Source organism: Moschus berezovskii, chromosome 14 (assembly GCF_049115385.1).
Source record: "Moschus berezovskii isolate FMDL1 chromosome 14, NW_MosBer_1.0, whole genome shotgun sequence".
In the NCBI taxonomy this organism is placed as follows: domain Eukaryota; kingdom Metazoa; phylum Chordata; class Mammalia; order Artiodactyla; family Moschidae; genus Moschus; species Moschus berezovskii.
The window spans coordinates 54,748,367-54,771,884 of NC_142473.1; the positions used below are offsets into that span (position 1 = coordinate 54,748,367).

The 23,518-nt window shown below is 43.0% G+C and overlaps 1 protein-coding gene across 4 annotated transcripts in view; it reads right to left on the minus strand.

Annotated features, from left to right (window-relative positions):
• The window catches only part of STIM1 (stromal interaction molecule 1), a 206,424-nt gene that overhangs the window by 61,961 nt on the left and 120,945 nt on the right, over nucleotides 1-23,518 (minus strand). For all 4 annotated transcript variants that reach the window (XM_088843135.1, XM_055423526.2, XM_055423527.2 and 1 more), the window contains exon 2: nucleotides 23,160-23,290. In XM_088843135.1, the coding sequence (XP_088699261.1) occupies nucleotides 23,160-23,290 (131 nt within the window). The remainder of the gene's footprint in view (nucleotides 1-23,159; nucleotides 23,291-23,518) is intronic.

A 23,518-nucleotide genomic window follows, 5' to 3' on the forward strand; every position in this document is an offset into this window, starting at 1 on the left:
AAAGACGCTTACTCCTTGGACGGAAAGTTATGACCAACCTAGATAACATGTTAAAAAGCAGAGACATTACTTTGCCAACAAAGGTCCGTCTAGTCAAGGCTATGGTTTTTCCCATGGTCATGTATGGATGTGAGAGTTGGACTGTGAAGAAAGCTGATCGCCGAAGAATTGATGCTTTTGAACTGTGGTGCTGGAGAAGACTCTTGAGAGTCTCTTGGACTGCAAGGAGATCCAACCAGTCCATTCTAAAGGAGATCAATCCTGGGTGTTCACTGGAAGGACTGATGCTAAAGCTGAAACTCCAATACTTTGGCTACCTCATGTGACGAGTTGACTCACTGGAAAAGACTCTGATGCTAGGAGGGATCAGGGGTGGAGGAGACGGGGATGACAGAGAATGAGATGGCTGGATGGCATCACCGACTCGATGGACATGAGTTTGAGTGAACTCTGGGAGTTGGTGATGGACAGGGAGGCCTGGCGTGCTGTGATTCATGGGGTCGCAAAGAGTTGGACACGACTGAGCGACTGAACTGAACTGAACTGAAAGCTAAGTTCTAGGTGAATCCAGTCAAGAAGTGGGCCTCCCTATTTCCACCTAGGTCCCACTTATGGGGCAGGGACTTCACCTTCGATGCAGAGCCACAAAGAATACTGGGTCATTGACTGCTATTTTCCTAGCTTATAAGACAGCAATTATACTCTGGGAGAGGTAAGCCAAGAAGAGTACTGGCACCCTTCCATCAAATGCTCGGCTACTAAGGTGGGGGTGTCAAAGAGAAGCCATTATCAACTGACCTTCAACTCCAGAACCATAGCTCAGAGATTTTGCCTGGTGGGAAAAACAGGGTTTAAACAGAGAGCTTTTAACCTCTCCCCAAAGGAAATTATTTTATTTGCAACAGAATGTGAAGAAGTTCAGTACTAAGGGCTCTCTGAAAAACAATGAAAATTGTGGTGATAGGCAAATGAGAGGAGATGGGTGGATTCATTAGAGATACAGGTTAAACTGTAGGCTAAAGAATTTGCTGATGAGAACAAGGAATAGAGACAACTGGGGGGAGCCCCTCTGGAGTAGGAACAAATCTCAAACACTGATCTCAGGAACTATCCTTTCAAAGGAGCTCTGATATGACTGGATCAATCTGTGGAGAAAACTTTTGCCCCAGGGCATTGTTGAAAGCAATAGAGTAATAATCAAATGACAACTAACAGCACTTAACAGCTGAGTGTGGCCAGGAAAAGACAAAGTCAAAGACAGGCCTGCCAAAACCACTGTCATTCAAAGGTGACTGCGGGCATATCCAAGGCTGCACCCTCTGAGAAGCAACATCAGAGGCTTCACACCATAAAGAGGTGGTGGGAATAGACCACTGAAATAATCTTTCTAGTCACCAAACAAATAAACAAGTAAATAATAATAAGCCTCAGAGGAGTTGGGAGTTGTAGCCAGAGTTGCCACAGTATACTATCAAAAAATCCACTTTCTAACAACGTATATATTGTGCATGTATTTATATGTGTGTGTTTGTGTGCAAGCTAAGTTGCTTCAATCGTGTCCGACTCTTTGCAATCCCATGGACTATAGCCTGCCAGGCTCCTCTGTCCATGGGATTCTCCAGGCAAGAATACTGGAGTGTGTTGCTGTGCCCTCCTCCAAGGGATCTTATCAACCCAGGAATTGAACCCACATTTCTTATGTCTCCTACACTGGCAGGAAGGTTCTTTGCCACTAGCACTACCTGAGGACCCCGTGTGTGTATATACACACACACACACACATATATAGATATCTCTCTCTTCCTCCCCCATCCCATATATATATGTATATATATATGGCATGCAAAATAACAAGGAAGTGTGACCCATACACCAGAAAAAAAGCACACAACAGAAATTGTGAGAGCAACCAATTTCAAACTTAACAGAAAAAGGCTTCAAAGTAACCACGATAAATATGTTCAAAGACAAAAGGAAACCATAAGTAAAGAAGTAAGGGAATGTGTGATGACAATGTCACATTAAATAAGGAATATTAACAGATAGAAATTACAAAAAAGAACCAAAGGGATGCTGTGGAGTTGAAAAATACAACAACTAAAATGAAAATTTCAGAAGAAGAGCTCAACAGCAGCTCTGAACCAGCAAAAGACAGGAGTAGCAAATTTGATGATGGACTAAAACAGACTATTACACAATCCAAAAAAACAGACAGGAAAAAAGGATGAGAAAAACGAACAGTTTCAGAAGAATGTGGAATATCACTTTGCTCACATGCAAAATGGAAGGATCAAAAGGTGAGGATGGGAGTTCCCTGGTGGCCTAATGGTTAGGATTCTGCGCTTTCACTGCTGTGGCCTGGGTTCAATCCCTCATCTGGAAAATGAGATCCTAAAAGCCACAGAACATGGCCAAAAGAAAAAGGAGAGGATGAAGAGAAAGCAACAGGGAAAAAAATTAGGGTTTTTCCATAGCACAGGAAAACCAAACTTTTTGGCCAACTCAATACAAAAAAATAACACCTGAGAATTTTCCAAGTTTATTGAAAAGCATTAATCTAGTCATCCAGAAAGTTCAACAAACTTCTAAGAGAATAGGATAAATGCAAAGAGATTCACAAACAGACACATCACAGAAAATGCTAAAAGCCAAAGGCAAAGAGAAAATCTTAAAAGCAGCACAAAAAAAAAAAAAATTCATTACACATCAAGGAAGTTAAATAAAATCAACAGCCTATGTCTCATCAAAAACAACAGATGCCATACATCCAGAGAAAAAACGTGGTCCAAAAGGATACATGCACCCCAGTGTTCACTGCAGCACTGTTTACAATAGTCAATACATGTTAACAACCGAAATGTCCACTGACAGAGAAATGGACAAAAAAGATATGGTACATATATACAATGGAGTATTACTCAGTCATTAAAAAGAATGAAATAACTCATTTGTAGCAAGATGGATGGACTTAGAGATCGTCATACTGAGTGAAGTAAATCAGACAGAGAAGGAGAAATACTGTATTACATCCCTTATATGCAGAATCTAAAAAGCAATAATACAAATGAACTTATTTATGAAACACATTCACAGACTTAGAGAACAAATTTATGATTCCCAGGGGGGAAGGATAAGGGAAAGGGATAGTTAGGGAGTTTGGGATGGACAGGTACACTCTGCTATATTTAAAATGGATAACCAACAAGGACCTACTGTACAGCACAAGTTCTGCTCAATGTTATGTGGCGGCCTGGATGAGAGGGGAGTTTGGGGGAGCTAGATACATATATATGTATGGCTGAGTCCTTTTGCTGTCCACCTGCAATGATCCCAACATTGCTAATCAGTTATACTCCAATACAAAATAAAAAGCTAAAAAAAAAAAAGAAAAAACAATTGATGCTAGCAGGCAGTGGGATTGCAAGTTTAAAGTGTTGAGAGAAAAAACTGTCAACCAGGAATCCTGATTCAGAAAAACTATCTTTGAAAAGCAAAGGCATAATAAAGAAAAACAAACACTGAAAAATTCATTGCTAGATGACATACCTTATAAAAAGTCTTAAAGGAAGATCTTAAGGTAAGTAAGGGACGCCAGATAGTAATTTGAATCCACATTAAAAAAAACATTTTTTAAATAAATTCATTCATTCACTTAATATATACTGAGCAGGCACTATTAATATATAATGAGCAGCACTGAATCAGGCACTGTTCTAGATACCAGGGACTTAGCAGTAAACAAAACAGTTCCCTTGCCCTTTTGGATTAAATGATATAATTCAGAAGGGGATTACGTCCTTAAAAATAAAAACAAGCAAACAAAAAAAAAGTCTAATGTATAATGTTATATAAAAAAGTATGTATATATACATATAACATATATAAAAAAGTATAACAATGACCGAGTTACTAGAAATGGGGTATACTTGCAGATTTCATTATTAAGTAGCATAGTCTGGGAAAGACCTCACTAATAAGAAGAATGAGAAAATACAAAATATTTGGAAACATGAGGAACTTATCAAAGAGGATATCTGGGGGAAGAATATTCCAGACAGAGGTAAGAGTTAGAACCAAGGCCCTAAGATGGGGGCGGGGGTGGGGAGGAATGTTTGAGAAATAGCATGGATTGTGACTGGAGTAAAACACTAAGGGAGCTATATAAAGAGGAGGAGATCCTAATGATAAGTGGGAGTCAGGTCACATAGGGCCTTGCCGACTCTTGTGTTAACTTCAGCTTTCACACTAAAGGAGAAATGAGGCCACAACAGTGCTTTGAGCAGAGGAGTGAAATGATCTCGTTTACATTTTTTTAAAGCTCTCTGGCTGCTACACTGAGAATAGATTATAGACATGGTGATTTGTTAGAAGGCTGTTGCATCTCAGTGCCTGCAGGGGAGTAGTGGTGAGAAATGAATAAATTTTGGACACATTCTGAAGGTAGAACCCATTGGATTTATCAATGGATATGGTATGTGAGAGGAATTAATGGATGATTCATAGTATTTTTTGGCCCAGGCAATGGAAACAATGGAGTTGCCTTCAACTGAGATGATGAAGTTGGGGAAAGAGCAGGTTTTGGATGAGGTGATATGTAGAACCTAGTTTGGGTCATGGCAAGCTTCAGATGCCTTTAAAATTCTTAGAAGAAAAGATCAGGGTAAATCACCACGATCTTGGATTTGGCAATGGATTCTTAGATATGACATCAAAAGCATACAACAATTTAAAAAAAATTAAACTGGACTTCACTGAAGTTTAAAATTTTTGTGCCTCAAAAGACACTATCATGAAAGTGAACAGTTAACCTTAGAACGGGGTAAATATTTGCAGATGATGTATCTCATAAGGATAAGAGACTTGTATCTAGAATGTAAAAAGAATTTTTACAATTAAGTAATACAAAGACAAATAACCCAATTAAAAACTGGGAAAAGGATATGAATAAAACATGGATGGACCTGAAGATTATCATCTTCAATACTGAATGAAGTAAGTCAGACAGAGAAAGACAAATACCATATGATATCATTTATATGCACAATCTAAAAAAAATTACATAAGTGAAGTTATTAACAAACAGAAACAGACTCACAGACTTAGAGAATGAACTTACAGTTACCAGATGAGAAGGCTTGGTGGGGGATAGATTGGGAGTCTGGGATTGGCATGCACACATAGCTATATTTAAAATAGATAACCAACAAGGACCTACAGTATAGCATAAAAAACTCTGCTCAGTATTATGTAATAACCTAAATAAGAAAAGAATTTGAAAAACAATAGACACATGTATATATTTAACTCAGTTTGCTGTATACCTGAAACTAACACAAAATTTTTAATCAACTATGCCCAATATGAAATAAATTTTTTTAAAAATTTCTCAAAAGAAGATATACAAATGATCAATAAGAATATGAAAAAATGCTTGGCAAAATTAATCACCAAGGGAATGCAAATCAAAACCATAATGAGATATTATTTCATATCCACTAGGATAGCTATAATTTTAAAAATCAGATAAAAACAAGTGTTAGTGAGGATATGGAGAAATTAGAACCCTCATGCACTGCTGACATGAATGTAACAACATTCAGTGACACTCTGGAAAAAGTCTGGTAGTTCCTCAAAGGGTAAACATAGAATTACTATATGACCTAGACCCAGCAATTCTACTCCTAAGTATACATTGAAGAGAAATAAAAACATCTGTTCACCGGGTGCTTTCACTGTCACAGCCTGGGTTCTATCCCTCTGCGGGGAACTAAGATCCCAGAAGTTGTAAGGCATGGCCAAAATAATAATAATACAAAGCTTTTTAAAATTTTAAATAAAAGTGAAAATCTGTCCACAGAAAACTGTACCATGGCAGAACTATTCAAAACAGCCAAAAGGTAGAAACAACTCAAACGTCCATCAACTGATGAGTGAATAGCAAAATGTAGCATGTCCACACAATAGAATATTATTCAGCCATAAAAAGGAATGGAGTTCTGATATATGCTACAACATGGGTGAACCTGGAAAACATTATATTAAGTGAAATAAGCCAGTCACAAAGAACCACATATTACATGACTCAAATATGAAATGTCTAGAATAAGCAAATCTTCAGAGATAGAAAACACATTAAGATTAGGGGAACAGGAGGGCAGGAGGACAATAGCCAATGTGTACTAGTTTTTTCTCTGAGGTGACAAAAATGTTCAAAAATGGACTCTGGTGATAGTTGCATATATCTGTGAATATATTAATAACCATTAAATTATATATTTTAAATGAGTACAGTATGTGAATTATACCCCAATAAAGCTGATTTTTAAAAAATGATAGATTCAACCAGCGGCCAGGCAAACTTTCTTGTAAAGGATCAGACAGTAAATATTTTAGACTTGGTGAGTCATACAGTCTCAGTTTCAACTACTCAACTCTTTTCTTCCATGAAAGTAGCCAGGGACAAGATGTAAATGAGTAAGAGTGGTCCTGTGCCAATGAATCTTTACTTATGGACACCGAAATCTGAATTTCATATAGATTTCACCTGTCATAAAATTCTTCCATGGATGTTTTCCCCTAACTATTCAAAAAATGGAAAAGCTATTCTTAGTTTGCAAATGTTATAAAAACCAGGAAGGGGGTCATAGAGATGTCCCTGGACTAAATTCACCTAGTTCTCCCTCCATTATGGCTTCAAGTACTAAAGAAATTTCTCTCCCTTAACAATTCCCATGAACAAGAGTCAATTTTTACTTCCTTTTCAGTTTTCTCCCCACAACACTACCACCCCTATGCATGGCTTTCCAAGACCCTGGGAAATACAAACCCAGCCAAGCACTCAACAGCAGGAAAACCTCCTGGACCCCATTTCCAAAGTAGTACACCAACTTATACCAACTTAAGAGTTTAGGGCTCACCATGTGTTCCTTATAATGGCCAATCACCGTTGGGCACTGAGTAGATAGAGGAAAAGGCTTGGGAACAGAGAATATAAAAGAGTAAGGCAAACTCATGTCCCCTTTTTAAGAACACTCTGGCTCTTAATCAATTCTAAGAGGGAGAATGTAAGCTTATGTGTCAATGAGCAATATTAAAAAAAGAAATCCTTAAGAACAAAATCTCATATTAGAGCATGATGGTACCATAAGAGAAGGCAGAAGGGAGGAGTAAAGACAGGAAGCCTCTATTAAGAGGCATTTGATCATTCATTTGCCCAACCAGCATTAACTGAGCAGTGAACACGTGTCATGTCCTATGCTGGGATCTGAGGACACAGGGATTAATCATGCTGAAAAGTACCTGGATGAGTCAGATATAAGGCGGAAAGTCAGTCCTTGAAGGCAAGAACTACTGTCCTTTGTGGAGGAAAGGGCTATGGTTCAATCCCAGAGAAACACTTCTCCAATCCTCTCAACCCCACACTGCCTGAGACCTCAGTTTTCCACTGAACTAATCAGGGAGCTTGCTCACCACCCAGAGATATCAGAAGGCTTGTGAAGGGACATATGGGAAAAAAATCTAACAGATACAGACTCGAATCCCATCTGAACCACTTACTCACCACATCACTTTAAGCCTGTAAAATGTAGACAACCTCACAGTTACAATGGGGAGACAATGAGATCATGGAAGGCACAGTCCCTCATACTTCCTACATGTAGAAAGTGCTTCATGAATGTTTGACTACTCTGAAGCTGGGTCGCTTGGCTCATACTGTGAGAAATGATGTATCCTGAGTGAACCAGCACTCAGCCTCTGAGTTCCAGCAACTTCTAATCTCAGCCCTTCCTCCTCGAGATGCAGGACTGCTAGGTGACAAAGGGCCTAGTTCTCACCAGTCATGCCATGTTGCTGAGGTGCATGCCTACCTGACCTACACCTGCCAGGGCCTGATGCTGCTGGGCACTGAGGGAGAAGAGGACAAGCTGGGTAATAACTACCACTATTGAAATGTTCACACTGCATTATGATTTACAAATGCTTCTTTACATCCATTATCTTATTTGAGCCTTATGCCAGCAATCAAAGGGATATATTGATATTACTAGTATCACTATCTTGTAGATGAAGAGACTCTTCTCTAGACACCTTCCTTCTTGAAGGAAGTGTCCGTTTTATTTGCCTCCTGCCTTTACTCACAAAGTTCTTCTTTCCTGGAATGCTCCTCCTTCTTTCTTCATTAGTAAACCCTGCTCTCCTTTAAAAGACCAAGTTCCAGTTTTACCTGCTCAGCAAGGCCTGCTCCTGACATACCTTCAGTCAGAATTAGAGCCATCTCTGTTTAAACTCCTTCAAGCTCATCATCTTTGGGATGAAATCCAAGTTTCTCAGTATGGCTAGAATCTGGCTGGCTCATGCCTGCGTCTCCAACCACATTTTCAGCCTCTCCCTCCCTGCCCCACCATTACTTTCTATGCTCACAGTAAAAGAACCAATGAGTCACAGATCCCTAAGGACATCATACTCATTCCTTCACTTGCTATACCCTTCTCATCCCTAGGTTAACTCCTATTCATCTCAGGCATCATCTCTTCTGAGTCATCTTTCCTGGCATCCTGCTGCTGCTACTGCTGCTAAGTTGCTTCAGTCGTGTCTGACTCTATGAGACCCCACAGACGGCAGCCCACCAGGCTCCCCTGTCCCTGGGATTCTCCAGGCAAGAACACTGAAGTGGGTTGCCATTTCCTTCTCCAATGCATGAAAGTGAAAAGTGAAAGTGAAGTCGCTCAGTCATGTCCGACTCTTAGCGACCCCATGGACTGCAGCCCACCAGGCTCCTCAGTCCATGGGATTTTCCAGGCAAGAGTATTGGAGTGGGGTGCCATTGCCTTCTCCATCCTGGCATCCTAGACTGGGTTAAATTCCCTATTCTGTGTTTACAGATCATGCAGTGCTCATCTCTCACCACAATACCTACTAGGATGGAACACACAGTCTTTCTGCCTCACTAATATGTGAGCTCTCTGCAGGTAGAAAAGTTGTCTTCCTCATTAGTCTTTGCATATCAGCATCCAGCACAGAGCAGACAGTAAATATGTCTAGAGAAGGAAGACCGAGAAAAAGGGTGGGAAACACAAGAACAAATAAAGGGGGCGGTACGATCCTGGGTCCTCACGTGAATGAGACACTGCACTGGAAACAAGTTGCTTCTGATGCAATTAGGTACACTGAATACGATGCACACATAGATGCAGACATGCACAGAGAGGCTGGCATCAACATAAACACAGACAAGCAAACAGCAGTCAGGTATGAAGACGAGCAGGACCTTGGAAGCCAGTGGCCAACTCCTCCGAAGACAGAAAGATCCAGAAGCTTACTTAATACCTGAAACAGAACTTTTCTCTCTCTTCTGGCTTGACCATTTTTGGCCATAGACTACCCTCGCATTCTACTACCATGTTACAGGGCCCAGATCCTGCCTGGACTAACAGCATCTTTGGGTCCCTGATTATACTTCTGGCTCTGTGTTTACCCCCAAGTCCTGCACACTGCACTGCACCCTCACCTTTCTCTCCTAATCTTTTGCTTCACCTTTGACCTGGTTTATGTGTCTTCTCTCAGCTCCTTCCTTGGCTCAGTGTTCCTCCCCTTCTCCACTTCTTATGCACACAGACACATCTAAATGCAAAAAGACACATACAACTACAGAAAGGCACAAAATGATGTATACACACACACAAAGACATAAACACAATGGCACAAACAGACATATACACGTATACAGACACACAAAGAGAAGCCTTACAACTAACCCCTGCCATTCATAGGACTGCCATCCCGAACAGACAAAGCAGACTCACCAACAAAGAGGGAAGGAAGGAAAACAACAGTCTGCTTGGTGAGAAAGAATTTCCCTATCTATCAAAGCAAACCACCGTCTGGGTTTTCCTGGAAACATGAGCGAAGCCATCTGGGGGAGCTGCTGCTTCACCCTGTATCTGGCTAAGGCGCTGGGACAGATTGCAAACAATGCCTACTCCCTCGGATGTGTAGCTCAGCTTGTCTAGCAACAGCTACCCTTCCCTGAGTGCTGGCTGACAATGTGTCTTCTGCTACACCAGCACATGTTAGATTCAGTTCAGTTCAGTCGCTCAGTCGTGTCTGCCTCTCTGCAACCCCATGAATCACAGCACGCCAGGCCTCCCTGTCCATCACCAACTCCCAGAGTTCACTCAAACTCATGTCCACAGAGTCGGTGATGCCATCCAGCCATCTCATTCTTGGTCATCCCCTTCTCCTCCTGCACCCAACCTTTCCCAGCATCAGAGTCTTTTCCAGTGAGTCAACTCGTCGCATCAGGTGGCCAAAGTATTGCAGTTTCAGCTTTAGCATCAGTCCTTCCAATGAACACCCAGGATCGATCTCCCTTAGAATGGACTGGTTGGATCTCCTTGCGGTACAAGGGACTCTCAAGAGTCTTCCTCAACGACTCTCAAGAGTCTTCTTCAACACCTCACCCCTATTCCTCTTGAAATTCCCACAGTCTCCTGTGCACGCCACCATTACAGACCTGAAGACGTGATGTTGTCATTGCCAGTTTACATATCTGCCTCTCCCATTAGCCTAAGGGCTTAAGAATGGCAAAGGGTATCTTATTTTCACCTCTATTCTATTCTACAGATGAGGCAAGTGAGCCTCCAAATTACTTGGTCATACAGCTAGTACACTGGCAAGCTTGCATTTGAATTCAGGTCAGACTCCAAAGTTCATGTTCAGGCTTTTTAAAAGTCAATTTCCAAATACTCTAAGAAACCCACAAAAACACCAAGAAGCCCTCATAAAAGTTAGAGCAAGGTCACAGAATTTGGACTCAGTGGGGTTGCAGCCTGGAAGCTGACTGTGAGCCAGCCCTGGTAACTGAATGCTACAGCCGTCCATTAAGTAGGTATTTACAAGGAAAATGAGGATAGGTCCTTTCCCTAGCCAAAAGAGCAGGTTTCACCTGACGAATGATACCATTCACTTATTGATCATCTCCGTTCTGTCGAAAGGGCTCGAGCAGACTTCAGTTTGTGCTCTGTCCGAATTAAGGGCAGGGGTCAGCATGTTCCACAAGGCAGGAGATAAGATGGTGACTGCACCAGGAGATAGGCAGGGAACTAGAAGGCAAAAAACCCACGGGGTGCCTCCATACTATAACAGTACTTTAGGTCAAAGAAGAATAATTGCAGTAACAGAAAGGTATACATCAAAACTTATGCTGACGTTATTTGAATAACTGTGTGTAGTTATTTTCTTCTGCCCTACTTTACATGTAGTAAACTTAAAAAAAAAAAAAAAAAACACCTTCAGGCTGTCAAAATTGTTCCAAGAGGAAGCAAGGAAAATCCATTTTCAGGACTGGGTTCAGGGGAGAACTCTGCTTCTGAGGGGCAGCATGGTAGAAGCAGTAGAAATTAGAGGAAGGCCCTGAGGACAAGGCAAACCCAGGAAAAATAAAACTGGGGATAATTAGCCAGCTGCCTTTGACATCTCCCCTTATGGAGTTCCATATGATAAGGGGCTAGAATTTGATTCGGGTCCCTGATCTGTGGGTGAGAGGGAATTATTACCAGGGTTCTCCCTTAGCTTCCCTAGAACAACTACCAAAAAAGAGAAATGAAGGGATGGAGGGCGGGAGGAAGAGGGAAAGGAATTCTCCCAAAGGCTCTTCAGTCTGGTGTCCTCAAAGCCATCCACACCTGCCTAGAAAGAGAGGCAACTTAGCTTTCAGCTAGCTAACCAGGGATCTCTGCTTCCAGAAACCATGGTGATTTGGACTTGGAAGCACCTCTGCATATCTGTCAAAGTAAGGAGAGGAAGAAATAAAGATAGAAGTCAACAGGGTTTTCAATGTGTTTTTTTATAGAGCCCTAGGGATTCTTATGGGTTGGGCTAGAGAAAGGCAAGTTGGAGGTGACCACTACTTCAACCAATGTAGTGACACTTTTACTTTTTTAGCATCTTCACTGAGTTATAATTCACTACCAACTTTGTATACAACTCAAGTGTATTTAGCAAAATCACAGAGGTGTACGATCACAAGTCTGAAATACTTTCATCAGCCTGAGGCAGATCTGAGTTGTAATAACCCTAAAAAATAGATAACTATGAGCTACTTCAGTCTCAGTTTCCTTACCAGTTGTATGGAAAAATTACTATCTACCCCACAGTAGAGGTTTCTTGTAAAGATCATGTGAGTGAAGTACCCAGCACCATCACAGCCATGTAGGAGTAGAAAAAGTAGTAATACAACTGCTGGCAACTAAACCACAGGCTGGGGACTCTCTATACACGAGGTCATTTCATCTTTGCCATAATCTTTCAAGGTAAGGATTACTATCCCTATTTGACATCTAGGAAACGTAAGCTTACAGAGAACTTTCCAAGGTCATACAACTATTAATTGGTGAAAGTACACCTAAAACCCTAATTTTTCTTGCTCCAGTGCCTGTGCATTTCTTTGCTTAGTCACACAGCCTTTCAGCAGTCTCAGTGTCTTCTTTTCTTAAACAATACACCTCTTGTATGTCTTTCTCTAAGTCTGTCCTAATGTTTTGACTATAGTGATTTTATCTCCATTCAGATTCTGTATGTGATTCACAGAACAGGGCAGAGGGGCAAGGAAGGGGTCCCAAACACGGCTGGAACCCAGACCCTAGCAACCCCTAGACACAGCCCACCATTGCCTTAGCTGCTATCCTGGCCAGGAACTCCCAAGTCAGAAGCACCCTGTCCCCCACATCACTGACCAGCTAACTCTATATTCTCACTTGCCCCAGAGGAACAATTTAAGGAGCACACAGCAATAAGATAGGATCTTTGCTTTCAAATAAAAAATACACAACTCATCACCTTTGTGTGTAAGGCCCTGCGACAAGCACTGGGGGAGAAGCAGTGATGGATGAGACCAGGTTCCTATTATTGGAGGCACTCACAATCTGGTAGGACAGACAGATGAACCCAACTAATTACAATATAGAGCAGAGCAATATGCCAGATGAGGGCTTCACACCCAGTACTCTGGAGCATGGGAGAGGAAGGATTACTTCCCAATGTAGGAGAACAAATAGGATTTCTTGGAGAAAACATTTAATCTAGGGCCAGTAGTTCTCAACTGGGAGAAATTCTATTCCCCCAGGGCAACTGATATGTGCACAGACTGCAGCCCACCAGGCCTCTCTGCCCATGGAAAATTTCCAGGCAAGAATACTGAAGCAGGTTGCCATTTCCTCCTCCAGGGGATCTTTCCAACCCAGAGATTGAACCCTCGTCTCTCTCGTCTCCTGCACTGGCAGGCAGATTCTTTACCACTGCACCACCTGAGAAGCCAATTGACAATTGGTGATAAAAAAAACTTTTGGGTTATCACAATTTGATGGGGTTGGGAACATGGTGGCTGCTATTAGCAGCCAGTGTGTAGGGGTGGTGCTAAATATCCTACAATCTGGCCCAAAATGTGAATAATGCTTGCAGCTGAAAAATCCTGATCTAGGCCTTGGTGGACAAGTAGAATTCTCACAGGCAAAACTGGGAGGCAGAGTGATGCCCAGGTGAGGATTTATCTGGAGCAAAGGCATAGTGATACTAGGAGCATGTTTGAGATGGCTGCAGCATAGAGTAAGAGAGAGCAGGGTAACAAGGACTAGTCAGGTGAGCTAAAGTCAGACTGCAGGAGCACTGATAGGCACGTCAGAACTTAGTTTAGTAAGTGAAGGCAGGCCACTCTCCTATCATTTCATCATCTCTATACAGAGTTAATAAAACCTAGCTCTTAGAGTGGTTGAGAAGTAAATGAAACCGTTTATGTACTCAGCCGGCAGAGGACTTGGTACATTCTATGAGTGCTCCTTTTCCACCCTACTCCCTTCACAAGGTAGACTAAGGTTCAGAGCGGTGCTCTAGAAATTCCAGTAGTAGTGCAAAAGGCAAATTTTTAGGCAATAATACAATCAAAATCATCAGGGTACAAAGCAAGTCACTCTAATAAAGTGCTAAATGAGCGATGGAGACTGCACTGCAGGAGTTCATACTGAGATGAGAGAGATCAGAGGGGTGAGAAAGTCAGGGAAGGTTCACGAAAAGTGAGCCAGGGGTATTCCAGAGGACATCTAAGACTGAAACAGACAGAACCAGAAAGGGATATGAGAACTTAATTCCCAGAAAGGAGAACTATCTGAGCAAAGGCACCTGGAATAAACACAGAATGACTATGACCCAAAGAAAGACAAGTGTCAGATCAGAGTGGTAGATGTGTCTAAGGCTGGGAAATTCCCTGGGGGTCCGGTGGTTAGGACTCAGTGCTTTTATTGCCATGGCCTGGCTTCAGTCACTGGTTAGAAAAATATAAGGAAACTCAAATGTACCTTAGGAAGATCACTGACAGCATGGACATGTGCTGGTGGAGGAGAAACTAGAGGCAAGGGAATACTGAGAAGAGTACACAGCTACCCAGATACAAAGAAATGAGGTCCCAAGCCTGAGGAGGGAACAATTACTATTAGTCATGATGATAACTTATGAGCATAATGCAGCTACTTAACTTCATCCAAATTAGCGCATACTGGCTACAGCACTGGCTCTGTGCTAGAAGCACACAGGGCCTTATGGACCACTGCCCCTCTAGTTCATTCCTACTGATCCTCTGGCTATCTGCAAGTGGAACTGCCAGTTGCCCCTCTTAGGGTTTAGTTCACCCAGGCCTGGTTCCACCTGGGGCCAGAGTCCATTCTTCCCCAACTCTCACAGCCTCCGAGGACCTGGCATGCCTCTTGATAGAACAATTTAAAACAGGTAAGGAGCAAGTCAACTTTCATCCTGCTGGAGTCAAGGAGATCTGATGACCCTACCACAACACAGCCTTGTTCCAAATCCTCTAGCTTTCCAAATAGGTAGGAGGAAATTACAAGTTCTCACCTAGACCTTTTCAAAAAATAAAGGCATAGGCAGGAGGCTGAGTGAGCTGACAGAGAAGCTGTGGCCCCTAGAAACATGTGTCCCTGCTCTATCACTCCCCGCTTCCCTTAACATCAGCCACTTGGATGAACTACCTCCTGCAGTGGCCTGGCTCTCGGCACGTCGGCCAAGCTGCTGGGGGTGGCTCCCAGAGTTGAATGCATTGGTGCCCTGGGATGATGAGGGAACTGATTTGGAATTCTTACAATACAGGCTGCTGCTGCTGCTGCTGCTAAGTCACTTCAGTCGTGTCCGACTCTGTGTGACCCCATAGACAGAAGCCCACCAGGCTCCCCCATCCCTGGGATTCTCCAGGCAAGAACACTGGAGTGGGTTGCCATTTCCTTCTCCAATGTGTGAAAGTGAAAAGTGAAAGTGAAGTCGCTCAGTCATGTCCGACCCATAGCGACCCCACGGACTGCAGCCTACCAGGCTCCTCCATCCATGGGATTTTCTAGGCAAGAGTACTGGAGTGGCTTGCCATTGCCTTCTCCGACAATACAGGCTAGCCCTCACTATCTGTATCATCATGTTGAGGGAGGGATAAAACATGACTTTGGAACCTATCATATGCCAGCCTTTGTGCTTGGTGCTTTGCATACATTAACTTCTTACAACAACCATGCAGAGAGTCGCCCTCTTCAAATATTAATAGCTGAATAACTGAGGCTCAAAGAGGTGAAGTGATTTGCCTATTTGTCACATAGCCAATAAGAGGCAAAACCAAATTTTGAACACAGGCCTATCTGTATCAAAATGCATGCTCTTTCTGAAGATAACAACAAAAACTCATGGAGACTCTTCTATATGCCAGGCATTGCACTAAGTGTTTTATATGCACTATTTCTCTTTTAATCTTCATTTATTCGGCTGTGCTGGGTCTCAGTTACAGCACACAGGACCTTTGATCCTTCTTGCAGCATGAGGGATCTTTGGGTGCAGCATGTGGGACCTTTAGTTGCAGCATGTGGGACCTAGTCCCTGACCAGCGATCAAACCTGGGCCCCCTGCATTGGCAGCATGCAGTCTTAGCCATTGGATCACCAGGGAAGTCCCTATGTACATTATTTCATTTAATCTTTGCTATAACTTCATGAGGTGACTAACATCACTCCACTTCTACTGAGGAAACTGATGCTTAAAGAGATTAACTTCTCAAAGTTTCCACAGATGATAAAGGGAGCTGCTTCTGCTAAGTTGCTTCAGTCATGTCTGACTCTGGGCGACCCCATAGACAGCAGCCCACCAGGCTCCCCCGTCCCTGGGATTCTCCAGGCAAGAACACTGGAGTAGGTTGCCATTGCCTTCTCCAATGCATGAAAGTGAAAAGTGAAAGTGAAGTCGCTCAGTCGTGTCTGACTCTTAGCGACCCCATGGACTGCAGCCTACCAGGCTCCTCTGTCCATGGGATTTTCCAGGCAAGAGTACTGGAGTGGGGTGCCATTGCCTTCTCCTGGTAAAGGGAGAGCCAGGTTTAAACCTAAGTCTGTGTGACTCTGCAGCACAAGCCCTTAACCCCATGCTATACCCTACAGCAGACACAACAGGCACTAACGGAAGCTTAAGTATATTCTGCAACTTCCCAGTTCAGTTCAGTCACTCAATCGTGTCTGACTCTCTGAGACCCCATGGACTGCAGCACACCAGGCTTCCCTGTCCTTCACCAACTCCCAGAGCTTGCTCAAACGCTTGTCCACTGAGTCGGCAATGCCATCCAACCATCTCATCCTCTGTCATTCCCCTTCTCCAGCCTTCAATCTTTACCATCATCAGCGTCTTTTCCAATGAGTCAGTTCTTCGAATCAGGTGGCCAAAGTATTGGAGCTTCAGTTTCATTATCAGTCCTCCCAATGAATATTCAGGGCTGATTTCCTCTAGGATGGACTGGTTGGATCTCCCTGCAGTCCAAGGAACTCTCAAGAGTCTTCTCCAACACCACAGTTCAAAAGCATCAATTCTTTGGCAGTCAGCTTTCTTTATGGTCCAACTCTCACATCCATACATGAATACTGGAACAAACCATAGCTTTGACTATATGGACCTTTGTCAGCAAACCAATGTCTCTTCTTTTTAATATGCTGTCTAGATTGGTCATAGTTTTTCTTCTAAGGAGCAACATTCTTTTAATTTCATGGCTGCAGTCACCATCTGCAGTGATTTTTGAGCCCAAGAAAATAAAGTCTCTCACTGTTTCCATTGTTTACCCATCTATTTGCCACGAAGTGATGGGACTGGATGCTATGACCTTACTTTTTTGAATGCTGAGTTTTAAACCAGCTTTTTCACTCTCCTCTTTCACTTTCATCAAGAGACTCTCTAGTTTCTCTTCACTTTCTGCCATAAGGGTGGTCTCATCAGCGTATCTGAGGTTATTGATATTTCTCCTGGCAATCTTGATTTCAGCTTGAGTTTCATCCAGCCTGGCATTTCGCATGATGTACTCTGCATATAAGTTAAATAAGCAAGGTGACAGTATACAGCCTTGATGTACTCCTTTCCCAATTTGGAACCAGTCCGTTGTTCCATGTCTGGTTCTAACTGTTGCTTCTTGAACTGCATACAGGTTTCTCAGGAGGCAGGTAAGGTGGTCTGGTATTCCCATCCAGTTTGTCGTGATCCACACAGTCAGAGGCTTTAGCGTAGTCAATGAAGCAGAAGTAGATGTGTTTCTGGAATTCTCTTGCTTTTTCTATGATCCAACAGATGTTGGCAATTTGCTCTCTGGTTCCTCTGCCTTTTCTAAATCCAGCTTGAATATCTGGAATTTCTTGGTTCATGTACTGTTGAAGCCTAGTTTGGAGAATTTTCAGCATTACTTTACTCATGTGTGAAATGAGTGCAATTATGCAGTAGTTTGAACATTCTTTGGCATTGTCTTTCTTTTGGATTGGAATGAAAACTTACCTTTTCCAGTCCTGTGGCATTACAGCTTCCCAGGCTCTTACTAACCTATATATCTTCACCTCCCCAAAATGTGTGATCACACCCTTGTGTAAGACTACCACCCCAGTCTAACAGCATGCTTGCTACAGTGATATTAGTCAGTCATTACACACACAAACATTAAAATACAAGTGTCAGATGTAGGTAGCTTTCCTGGAAGTATAGAGAAAACAGAAAAGCAGCAATAATTAGCATTCATTGAGCTTGAATTGTGTGTCATTGGTATGCTAGGAACACTTTTCTTAATTAACATATGATTAAATTAACTGTAGTGGGGGGGAGGCAGAATATCTTCTTATGAGTTTTAGTATATATGTAAGTTCTTATAACTGCCCCACAACACAGACACAGGACAATTCTATTACCAAAAAAATTCCCTCATGCTGTCCCTTCATAATCAAACCCACCCCATATCCCTTATCCCAGGTATCCACTGATCTGGCCTCCATTTCTATAGTTTCCCAGAAAGTCATTAGATGTTATCATATATTAACAGTATGTAACTATTCGAGATGGCTTCCTTCCCTCGGCATAATGCCTTTGAGATTCCTCTATGCTGTGTGCATCAGCAGTTCACTTCTTCTACTGCTAAGTAGTTTTCCAAAGTTTGTTTTCTCCATTCACATATTGAATGACATCTGATTTGTGTCCAATCTTTGGTGATAATGAGTAAAGCTGCTAAAACATTTGTGTACAGGTTTTGGTACAAATATAAACTTTCATTTATCTATGGGGTAAATACCTAGAAGTAGAAATGCTGAGACATGTATTAAATTATGTTGTTCAGCTTTATAAAAATCTCTGTAAGAGTTCAAGTGACTCTTCCTCATCACATGGTACTTGGTGTTGACCACTTTTTAATTTCAGCCACCCTGCGGATGCTGATTGCAGCCATGAAATTAAAAGACGCTTACTCCTTGGAAGGAAAGTTATGACCAACCTTGATAATATATTAAAAAGTAGAGACATTACTTTGCCAACAAAGGTCCGTCTAGTCAAGGCTATGGTTTTTCCCGTGGTCATGTATGGATGTGAGAGTTGGACTGTGAAGAAAGCTGATCGCCAAAGAATTGATGCTTTTGAACTGTGGTGTTGGAGAAGACTCTTGAGAGTCCCTTGTACCGCAAGGAGATCCAACCAGTCCATTCTAAGGGAGATCGATCCTGGGTGTTCATTGGAAGGACTGATGCTAAAGCTGAAACTGCAATACTTTGGCCACCTCATGCGACGAGTTGACTCACTGGAAAAGACTCTGATGCTGGGAAAGGTTGGGGGCGGGAGGAGAAGGGGACGACTGAGAATGAGACGGCTGGATGGCATCACCGACTCTGTGGACATGGGTTTTTGAGTGAACTCCAGGAGTTGGTGATGGACAGGGAGGCCTGGCGTGCTGTGATTCATGGGGTCACAGAGAGTCGGACACGACTGAGCGACTGAACTGAACTGAACGGAACTGAAAAGAGGTGTGTAGTGATATCTCATTGTGGTTTTAATTTGTACTTCCCTTAGTGGTTAACAATATTGAGTATGTTTTCATATGCTTGTTTATCATCCATATGACAATAAGAATTGTTTAATGGCTAAACAAATGTCCTTTATTTTCTATATAGGCGCCACAGAAGAAAATAAAACTGCCCTCAAACTGTCTGGTCCAGTCAAGGGGCCAGTGTTTTTAGCAAGGCTCTTGTCTACACACCTCAGACTGTCAGGACAGGCTGAAGTGCCATACCATGGCTGCAAATCCTTTGCCCAAAGGCAGTGTCTCCACCAGAGGTCTCAGTAGAACACAGGTCATGAAATCCCACCCTGCCAGCCTGCGAGAACTCCCTATCAGCCTTACAAGGAGGACACCAGTGTCAACAGTGCCATCTTACCCATCTGAAGGTCCCTCAATCCTTGTCTAGGATAAAAGCAAGCAAGGATGGCGCTTGAGAAGCCAAACTGGCTTCCTCCACACAAATGACTACATATTTTCTGTAAAATGGTGGCTGAATGTCAGTGTACTATAAGTTTAATTTCATAGCTCATAGCCTGGAGAATCCCAGGGACGGGGGAGCCTGGTGGGCTTCCGTCTATGGGGTCACACAGAGTCGGACACGACTGAAGTGACTTAGCAGCAGCAGCAGCAGCAGAGATAGAACAATTAGAAATGAGAATGAATCAAAGAAGAGACAGGAAACTATAAAAAGAGATCACCTCAATGCATACGGGAATGCGGGCACTAGAGTAACAGTGCAAGAGGCTGTGCAGACCTGCTCCGAACTATCCAAAGAAAGTGAAGACTGTTCACAATAGTCTGTAAGAAGGAGACCTGATCTCAAGAATGGCTAAAATTTTTAAATATCTAGAAATCAGGTTATAGTTCAGTTATCTGAAAAACTTACTGATACGAGGCTGAATAAATGAGGCCTGAATATAGTATCCTTGTAGACTGCTACTAGGCTCCTTGGGTAATCAGCAGCTCTGTTAAATGGGTCATAAAAATCTCAGGTCCTTGATCACCAGCACAACCAGGGTTTCATCTCTGCTGTCTCGGAGTCCATAAACCAATGTTCCAAGCTCTGAGCTGTCCACCCAATAGGTATAGTTAGATCCTGAACTCCGTATATGTTGAGATTGTCTTAAACACATAGACTTTGCTACCACGACTATCTGTTTCAAAAAGGAAGTAGCTTATAACTGACCATGAGAAACCCAGACTGGCAGGCCCCTTTGCCCACCAGAGGCCCGAGACTGCAGGGAGAGCAGATGAAGAAGCCCAGGCAGGCAGAAGCTCCGCTGAAAAAGAACAGCTCACCACTGGCACAGGGAAGAGCAGGGTGACAGCTTTTGTGTTATTTTAGAACAGTTTGTGCTGATGAGCTTTTTGTTGTGGTACATTCCTCTAAAAAGAACATTTTCTTCCTCCCCTCATTGACAAAGTAATTCAGCGTAAAGTGAAAAAAGAAAGAGGAGCAGATGACAAAGATATCCAGGAATGTGTGCATCTCGGAACACATCACCTTGACTGTGGGGCCACGCACCTCCCAGTCGGGTGGCCAGGTCCTCGGAGAGACCTCAGGAAACCTCTCAGCCTCTCTCACCACCGGGAACATGGCACTATTCCCAGCACAGACAAATAAAATTTGGGTCCTTTGAAAGTCAGTGACACTTCGAGATGTGACCAAAAGCTCAGATATGTTCATCTTGGCTGTTGTCCTTAAAAACCTACAGCTGCCAGATCGTATACGTGTCTCAGCCTGTTGCCTGGCCCCCTTTCCTTCTCAGGTCTTCGTCCTGTGGTTTTCTACCACAGTACTCTGTCCGACCAAACCTACCAACCATGCTTCTTCCTGCCTCCACATCTCTGCTCACACTCCTTCCTACTGCTCAGGCTGCCCATCCCTTTCCACTCTATCCCAATTCTACGTTTCCTCTGCTGCTGCTGCGTCGCTTCAGTCGTGTCCGACTCTGTGTGACCCCATAGACGGCAGCCCACCAGGCTCCCCTGTCCCTGGGATTCTCCAGGCAAGAACACTGGAGTGGGTTGCCATTTCCTTCTCCAATACATGAAAGTGAAAAGTGAAAGTGAAGTCACTCAGTCTCCTAGCAACCCCATGGACTGCGGCCTACCAGGCTCCTCTGTCCATGGGATTTTCCAGGCAAGAGTACTGGAGTGGGTTGCCATTGCCTTCTCTGACGTTTCCTCTAGGAAGTCCATTTTTCTCCTCTCATTAGACATTATCTAGTTCAACCTGATACAAGGATCCCCTCGGTAGACCAGTCAGTGGAGGTTTGTGTTCTACTTGCCAATCTTTAGTGACAGGGAGTTCACTATCTACCTACCAAGGAAGCCTCTATTATGACAAGATAGCACTGTTAGGCGATTCTTTACTCCAGAAGAATATGCCTATATTTTACTTTCCCCACAGTGGTCCTGGTTCTGCCCTTAGAATAAGAGACACAATACAGCAGTACTTAACAGCATAGGCTTTGAAATCAGATCTGTGCTCATCCTCAGTGTGTCCTTGAATGAAATGCTTAACCTTTCCAAAGTTCCAGTCCTTGACGATAATACCAACTCCATAAGGCTGTTAATAAACTTAAAAGAGTAACTATGCAAAGAGCTTAACACGGTGCCTGGCATAGAGTAAGAATTTCATTGCTAACCATTATCATCTTCAAGCCTGATTCCTCCACTTCTATTTCATTTGAAGATAGGAATTATATTATCTGAATCTTTTCTTTTCCAGGTTAAAGTTTCTTCATTAGATTGTAAATTATACAAGGATGGATGTATCGCTATGTAATTATATGTATTTACCGTCACATTCCCCACGTCTAGAACAGTGCCTGGCACATATTTAATAGATAATTATAGACACTGAATTGTACTGAATGCTCTCCATTTCATGGTTTCCACAGCCCTCATCAGTCATGTCACTCCTCTGTGCAGGCTTTCACTGCTTCAAGATGTTTCTGACAAGGTGAAATCCAAAACTGAATTCAAAATTTAAAAGTGGACTAACCAGCACGAAGGAGAGACCAGAATTACCACCTCCCTCGAGATATACACCATATCACTACTAGAGATTTGGCATAACTTGGCAGCTTCACCAAAGTGCTGGCTCAAGTTGAGCCCAAAAACAACTGAAAGTTTTAAATCTTCTCACACATGATGACTTTGTACTCTGGGCTCTGTGGAACTGGAGTTGTAGTAATGCCCAAAGGTGAAAAAATAACAGAGCTCTTCCATCCAGAGATTCCTCTCACTCTTGCTGTCTGGACCACTCAACTGACTTCTAGCACTTGCAGCCTGGAATTCAGAATTACCTTTCTAGGAACCTCTGTCTCTTTTTCACAAACAGAGTATAAGTTTCCAAAGGGCAAATCTGACTGCCTTGCCTTCTCCTCCACATGCCAGCACAGGGTTGAACACAGAGTTAGGACAGATGGGAGCCCTCCACCTACAACAGGAGTACAATAAGGATGCAGGCAAACTGTACAGACCAGCCTCAGGGTTCCCTCTCCCTCTCAAACAGCACAGCTCGTCAGTGTTGTGCTTCCAGCTGGTAGGCAGACGGGGCCCGGTCCAGACACAGACAGAGGTAAGGCCTGCTCTCTGATAGGCCAGCTCCTCGAGGCTGCTCTGCTGAGAATCACCTTCCCTGGTAGGGATGCAACCCTAGAGAACAAGCCAATAGCAAGAACACCTCTCCCCAGGGAAAAGTCTGTCTAGACAGCTTCAGGAACTGTTTGCACAGGAAGAGAAGAGAGCCACGCAGTGTGAGGGAGCTCACCTCATCACTTTCTTCCACATCCACGTCACCATTGGCATCATCATCCATCAGCTTGTGGATGCTGCGGACTGCATCAAAGCTGAGCTTCTCATCCTCACTGTGGCACAGGGGCTTGTCGATCCGGCAAAACTCTGTACAGGGAAAGCAAGAGACGATGTTACAGGGGGCTGCCGCCCAGTTTTATTACCCACCTGTCTCACTGTCCCTAGATTCTAACACCTGACTCCACTTAACAGCGAGAAGAGTGTTTCTTATCAACTGTCTTCCCAATTTAGGAACAATTCTTTATTATCCTAATAGTTTCTTGGCAGGGAAGTCAAGCATAGGACTAGGAATACACTGGGATCTACACAAAGAAT